Genomic DNA, 7,732 nt, shown 5'->3' on the forward strand with positions numbered 1-7,732 from the left:
CACAGCTTCAGGAGGTTCCCTGTTTATCTGGGTATTCTTTTCATCCTACTTACAAAGAGTGGAAAGAACCACAAGATTTTGATGTGTAGATTTGGAAATTACTTTAAAATTGAATATATAATGTTATGCCTAGAAAAGGAATTTTAATATTTTCTGGTAAAACTTGGTATTCTACAGTACATTGGATAGAAATCTGGGCCTGGAGTCAGGGAGACTTGAGTTCAAATCCGACCTCAGACACTTATTAACTGTGTAACACTGGGCAAGGCATTTTTACCTTTTTTTGCATCAGTTTCCCATAATGTCGACTTTGAATAATAATAGCACTTACCTCTCCAGGTTATTTTGTGATCATTTAGATAATCATTGTAAAACACTTTGCAAAATAACTTTCACATGTAAAATGCTATATAAACGTTGGTTATTATTATCATTGTTCTTGTTATAAAACTCAGGCGAAATAGGTGAAGTGAGTAGTTGAAGATCACATAGGCATTAAGAAACATAATTAGGATTGAAACCATTTAATCAAATAAGAACTAACATTAATATAGCACTGACAGTTTGTCAGGTATTGTCTTAAGCACTGTAAAAATATTATCCCATTTAATATTTACAACAGCCCTAAGAATTAGGTACTACTGTTTTCCTCATTTTAAAAATGAGAAAACTGAGGCAAACTGAAGTTAAATAAATTTTTCAGGGTAACAAAGCAAGTAAGTGTGTGAAGCTGGATTTCACGTTAGGTTTTCCTGACCACATTTAACTCTCTCTCAGTTTACAGCCTCTCCAGCATAGTAATTCTAATGGGATTTTTATGTCAATGGACACTACCTCCATTTTGTAATTTGCACACATACACACACAAATATATCACATATACATCCTAGTATACATAAATCTGTATGTATATATGTATATCTGTGCATGTATTTGAAGAAATGAAATGGGTTACCTTAGGAGTTATTGGGTTCTCCTTCACTTAAGGTTTCTTAATGGATTATAGGTAAATACAGATTATACAAGATGGTGTGAATACATACCATCCCTATGTTCAAACAATTCTCTATAGCACTCTTTCTTTGGTTTCTTTCATGTTCCATGATTTTCTCTTAATCTGAACGTATGACTGTGTGTTCGTCCTTCGTTGCTGAAGAAGAAACGATGCCATCAGAGAAATGATGACATGACTTGCACTTGACTTTGTGTTGTGTGAGGGAGGCCTGAATCTGAGTGTATAAGACTTGACAGAAAGAGCTAACTTTGAAGCTAATCGAATTTAACTCTCTAATAATTGTAACAATAATAATTTCTAATTCACACACCACCCCTTATCCTCTGTTCCCCAATTTCATGTATTTGTGCTTCCCATGACCCATCTCTAATACTCTCCAACAGGAATCATGATGAGCCCGGACAAGAATGAGAGTACCACGGTCATGTTCATCCTCTTAGGATTCTCTGAGTACCCAGAGCTCCAGGTGCCCCTCTTTTTACTGTTCCTCACCATCTATACAGTCACTGTGGTGGGGAATGTGGGCATGATTGTGGTCATCATGATCAATCCAAAACTCCACACCCCTATGTACTTTTTCCTCAAACATTTATCCTTTGTGGATTTCTGTTACTCCACCATAATTACACCGAAACTTCTAGAAAACTTGATTGTAGAAGACAGAAGCATCTCCATCAATGCTTGCATCACACAGTTTGCCATTGGTGCTATCTTTGTGATGACAGAGATGGTTATGTTAGCAGTGATGGCCTATGACCGCTTTGTTGCTATATGTTATCCCTTGCTGTATACAGTTTTCATGTCCCCACAACGCTGTGCCCTGCTCATGACTGTGGCATACACTTCTGGCATAATTTCTTCTATTGTACTCAGCTACTCAATTCTTGTACTGTCATTTTGTGAGATCAAAATCATTAATAATTTTGTATGTGAATATAATGTATTCCTTTCTGCTTCCTGCTCTGATAAACATTTCAGTGAAATAATACTTTTTATCTTTGTGAATCTTAATGCATTTTGCACCCTCATCATTATCCTTACATCTTATCTTTTAATTTTTGTCACTATCCTCAAAATGCATTCAGCCAGTGGGAGATACAAAGCTTTCTCCACTTGCACGTCCCACTTGATGGCTGTTACCATCTACTATGGGACCATCATCTTCCTCTGTTGTATTCCCAATTCTAAAAACTCATCTCTTATAGTCAAAGTGGGATCTGTCTTTTATACTGTGGTTATTCCTATGCTAGATCCCTTCATATACAGTCTAAGGAACAATGATGTGAAGGAATGTTTCCGAAGAGTAGTGGATCTCAAAACCATTTCTCTATGAGGCCATTTATATCTATTCTATCACTACTCATTAAACTATTCCAGTGGAATTGATGATGATTTTTAATTAATTCTCTGAGACCTACTCAGTTAATTACTTCTCTTTTCGTCAGATCTTCAGTTTTTACAGTCATCTGAAAGGTAGTCAGATAGTTCTTAGGCAAAGGAAAGAACGATGTTTTAAATGAGGAAAGGTCTAGGAGAAGATGGAGAACAAGAGAGTGGAGGAGATTTCCAGCCCAGGGTGACCTGAAAGGCCCACAGAAAATGTGGGTTGCACCGGACGTGGAGAAGAGCATGGAGCCTAGTCCAGCCTTGGCCACGTGGCACACAGCTCTCGAACAGCCTGAGACCAAAACAACAACAAAAACAATTCCTTCCCAAAAGAAATAAACTAAAAGCTAGAACTTATGGCATAGATACTTTCAGTTACTTCCTAATTGGTCTCTCTTCCTCAAGTCTTCCTATTGCAAACTATCCTCCAAAATGTTGACAAAGATTTTTTTCTTTAATCACAGATGAAATTGTATCACTACCCCAATCAATCACATGAACTGACTTCTTACTGGCTCTTCAAAAATAGATAAGCTTTTTTCTGTATAGATGGAAACTTCCTTCGCAATCTAGGCCCCAACTTACTTTTGTCGAAATATTGGATATTACTCTCATTACCACACTCTACAAACTAAGAAAAGTGACCTTTCTTGTTCCTCCCCAAAGTTACTCCATCTCACACCTGCAAGTCATTGAAGCATTATTTCTGCATTCCTGAAATGCACCCCATTCTCCTCTCCACTTCATAAAATTACTTCCATTGTGACGCGGGGTAAACGTGCCTCCTTTGGAAGCTTTTCCGTATCCTTCCAAATCTGAGTGTCCTTCCTCCAAAATTTCCTTGTTTGATAATTTGTGTTGACTTGATTCATACATATTTTAGATATATTTATATACATGCTGGCCTTTTCAATGAGTTTACAGATTTTCCGAAGGAGAAGATAGTTTCTGTCTTTGTATATATATTCTAAATGCCTCATACACTGCTTCTTACACAATACTAGCTTAAAAACAGAAGTTGATTCGTCATCTTCTTTACTTTTAAAAATTTCCATCTTAACATTATTTCATTGTTCTAGATCATTCTGGATCTGTTTTGAAGTTATTGCACTTTATTTCTAGTTGCTTAATAGAATTTATTCTACTCTAGTCCTTTATCTTATGAAATTCTTTTGATCCAAACCATTTCTTAATTATTTTGACTCCTTTAAAATATTTGCTCACTATTATATGTGTATGAATACATTTTTTTTCCTTTGACATTCTCTGCTATGTGCCAGTGTCTGACATAAAAAAGTCATTTACTAAGTGCTTGTTGATGTTAACTTCATTATCTGTGTGGCCTTTTTGTAATCACTTCCATCATTTCAACAGTTTGCTTTTATTCTTTTCTCTTTTGCAAATTTATGGTTATGAAAAGAGGCTAGATTTAGCCCTGATCCCTCAGTCTTCCTTTTCTTTTTTTTCTGGAAATTCCCTGAATCTGTTTTTATGTGTTTATTTAGTGCCATTTTCATTGCTTGATGCTGTTGAATGGATGCAAGGTTTGTATCTGATATTCTACCAGTTGGTCCTTCTAGAGTCCTTCCACTGCTTTCTATTGTAGAAAGTACTGTCATGAGCTCTTTACTCCTGCATCCCTCAGTTTCCGTGTAGCGCTCCATATTATCAGAGCTGCCTGTACCCAATTTGGGAGGGGGGAGCTTAGGTGAGGCTGACATCATGAAGTGTATCAGTAAGCACCCCAACATACACGGAGGCCTGCTATAACAGGTTCTTAGATATGCATTCATAAAAGAAAAAGCAACTTTTGAGGGGTTAACAATCACTTTAATCAAGCACATGCACCATTCCTTCAACCAAGCACATATATCATTCACCTAATTCAGAGGAGTCACCACCCTGAAATTCAAATAATACAGAGAAATTAAAAGTCAACAGGCATGGCTTCTTCTGCCTGACCATAATTCAACAGACAGGTATAAATATCTTACCATACCAGAGACGGAAGCAGGACATCTGGATTTTCAAATCCAGGGTGGGGCTCCTCAGTTGCTTTCCAGAGTTCTCATCTGACATTCAAACATTATTACAAAAACTAATCCCCAAAATAAGAGCTCAACCTCAGAGTCTTTATACACTTTTTAGAGCCAGAGGGCATCACATCCCTTGAGAACCAGTGTCTCATCAACAAAAGGCATGGACCTTCATACAAATATTCTCTGACTGGACAATGGGTGGGAAAGATCCTCCTCAGTCACGTTCAAATAGAGTTATTATACTTCTTGATTATACAAAAATAAAAACAGCAAAAGATCCTATTTTACTTGCCTTTATTGAATGATACAGAGATCAGGGAAAATTCCTAAGAAAGTTTTCTTTCATTTTTATCTTCACTCATCAGGATGGAAGATTTTTGACTACAGGGCTGTCTTTCTTTCTGCTTATATTCATATTCCTACTGCTTAGAATAGTGTCTGGAATATGTACAGTACTTATCAAATGCTTGTTTATTGTTTAATGTCATAGTTTAAGGATGCAAATCATTAGTCTTACTCTTTCCAAGATTTTAAGTGAAGTCTGCCAAACATGTATATTTGAGGTTTCTTATTAAGAAAGAACTTAATAACTTTAAATAAGGTATTATAAAATGTGAGGTACTATTATTATTATTACTGTTAGAATGTAAGCAATTTAAAATGCATTCTTTCATCCACTTTTTGGATGTCTAGCACTTAGATATGCTTAAAAGATCCTTGTTGACTGATGAATGTCATTTCATTTTGTTTGAACCAGCTATTTGTCCTACTACACACTATTTTGATTATCATCTTATTCCTCTATATGACACACCTGGCACAAGATGGATAGGTCTGTAATAAAAAACAGCTTGAATCACAATTAGAGATCTTTTAAAAATGGATAGATTGTGTATGTACACTATTGTTTCCTTATTAGCTCCTCCGTTAAAATCTGACCTACTCTCTATATCCTCAGTATTAACTGCAATTCTTCGAACATTGTAAGGGCATGTCAAATGTTTATTACTCAGTTGACTGACTAGGAATGTCTCCATCTTCACAAACTTGATTATTGCATTAATGGGGTGGGAATGAAAGAAGGAGGAAATATTTTCTGATCATAAAAGTGGTACGACACTAGGATCATCAACACATTATACACTTAGGAAATGAAGTATCAGACGTTCCTTGTGGAAAGTGTGTCTAGTGGTCGGAGATAATGCTATAAACTCAGGAGTACTAATGTTTGATGAAAATAATAGTGGCATCCCTACAGTAGAGACCCTTGTCTGGGGGTTGGATGATCACTGAGTAAAATGAGTTTAAGTGAAGACCCTTCAGGCATGAATTCCCCAAAACTCCCACCCTTCCTGCCAAAGCTAAAATAATTAAGTATTTCCCTTAGGTAAATAAAATGCTCCAGGATGGAGGAGAACCACCAAAGTTCTGGTCATGCGACTTGGTGTACCCTTCCCCTTCAGCACTACCTTAATGTCACATCAGCATTCTTCCCTTAAGTTCCATATTTAGTAACAAAAACCTTCGCTGGTGAGCAACAATCCTTTCTGTGTTCTTCGTCTATTGAGTAGATTCCCATGCTTAGACTGTGTGTCTAGATTCCCAGCCAACGGAAAGAGAGGCTAGAGGTCTTCTGTGTTAGGAACTGTTTAATGTTCTACTCCTCTCCGCTCAGGTGCACTCCCTTGCTGATACCACCCATAATCTCCCAAGAAGTGCCCAGTCTCATGAGATTATAATAAATTCCTTTTTGCCTTCTACCTTGAGAAGCCTCTGAGTTTAATTTGAGTAAGGGTCGCTGGTTCCCACTCAGTCACCAAGTGGAATCATACTGTGTATAGATTTCCTATGCCAGGACGTAGATGGAGGAAGGAATTCTGTATCTGGAAGCCCACTTTTTATGCCTTTATTGTCCTGGGCAAGATGAAATCTAGAAGAATTTCTTAAATTTTCTCAATAGACATTTATCAAGATGATTCTTGTCAAGCCTTACCCCAATTCCTTTGAAGGTCAACCATTGAATTATATGACAATATGCATTCAATTTTTTATTGTATAATCTTAGGGAATGTGAATGTTAATATTTGTGAAGGTGGGGAAAAAATCTAACTGCAATACGATTTTGATTTTTAGAAAACTTCGTTTACTGAAAGTGACAGATATTTTTCTTGAATTATCTCTTTTGAGACCACATATGTTGCATCAATAGAGTCTCTAGGGCCTAGTTCCCAAAGGTATTGTAGGCAAACGTAAGATTTTTCACATAAGTACCATACTCAGTTTTCAAATAGAGTAGAGGGACATCTCTTTTACTCCGAGCTTTGTTGTAAAATGGAGATAATCCCATTCTCCTCATGCAGTCAGTGAATGAGACTGATTTTCTGTCAATAATGTATACCAGTGGGTTAATTCTTAGTTTGGTAAATAGGAAGGGATTGGTAAAGTATCTAATCATGAATTTACTATATCACAAGACGCACCATCTGTATGTGTTATAGATCTAGGAAATGAAGCTTGCAGGACGCCCTATGTTCTGGTGAGTATCTTTGTCTGGTAATTTCCTCCTATATACTATTATTTTACTGGTATATTGACTGGAAACTAGAATATTCCTTTCACAAGCTCCCTGAAAGATAAATCAGAAAGGTACTACCAGAAGGGGGGGGGGGAAATGGGAGGGCTTATCTGAGATCATTTTCTTTCTCCTCCTCCTCATCCTCACTCATTTTCTGCTCAACATTTTTGTGCCGGGAACCTAATAACCACAAATATTAGGAGGTATCATATAATGTCCCTTTCCTGAAAAAGTTTTCAATACATGTGGGAAGATATACATACAAAGAACAGTATTATTACCCTGTAATTCATGTTAAAGATGCATTGACGGTTAAAATCAATGCTACAAGATTTGAGGGGAATGAAGAATACCCACGGGTGAGGAGAGTAGGATTGTCAGCAACTTGAGCAAGCTCTGCATGAAAGGTTAGATTAAATTTAGTAGGGATCAAAAGAGAAGGCATCACAATTTGGGGAAAATGACATATACAAAGGCATGAAGGCAGAAATGCTTGTATTGTCTTCAGAGAAAAATGACCAGAGTAATTTGGCAGCAGCTGTGGCTTCACTTAGGAATTGTTGGGGCATAATGTTAGAAAAGAACCAAATTACATATCTGATAAAAATAAAAGGAAAATTAAATGCTTACTGGAATTACTAAAGAGTGGTAGAGAAGAAGCACAGTAGGATTTATGGTATTAGGAATAAGGGCAACTTTGGTTCATGTTATGCCTGA

General features: G+C 36.7%; 1 protein-coding gene across 1 annotated transcript; it reads left to right on the top strand.

Moving 5' to 3' along the window:
• The first annotated feature begins 1,403 nt into the window (after window positions 1-1,403).
• Window positions 1,404-2,348, top strand: LOC140516542 (olfactory receptor 5D13-like). Its single transcript, XM_072627493.1, has one exon. The coding sequence runs from the start codon at window positions 1,404-1,406 to the stop codon at window positions 2,346-2,348; it is 945 nt and encodes a 314-aa protein (XP_072483594.1).
• Window positions 2,349-7,732: the final 5,384 nt, after the last annotated feature.

Source organism: Notamacropus eugenii, chromosome Y (assembly GCF_028372415.1).
Source record: "Notamacropus eugenii isolate mMacEug1 chromosome Y, mMacEug1.pri_v2, whole genome shotgun sequence".
Classification (NCBI taxonomy): domain Eukaryota; kingdom Metazoa; phylum Chordata; class Mammalia; order Diprotodontia; family Macropodidae; genus Notamacropus; species Notamacropus eugenii.

Excerpts from the sequence above, each read along its gene's own strand:
- LOC140516542 (XM_072627493.1), top strand. The coding sequence starts at position 1,404 with ATGATGAGCCCGGACAAGAATGAGAGTACCACGGTCATGTTCATCCTC.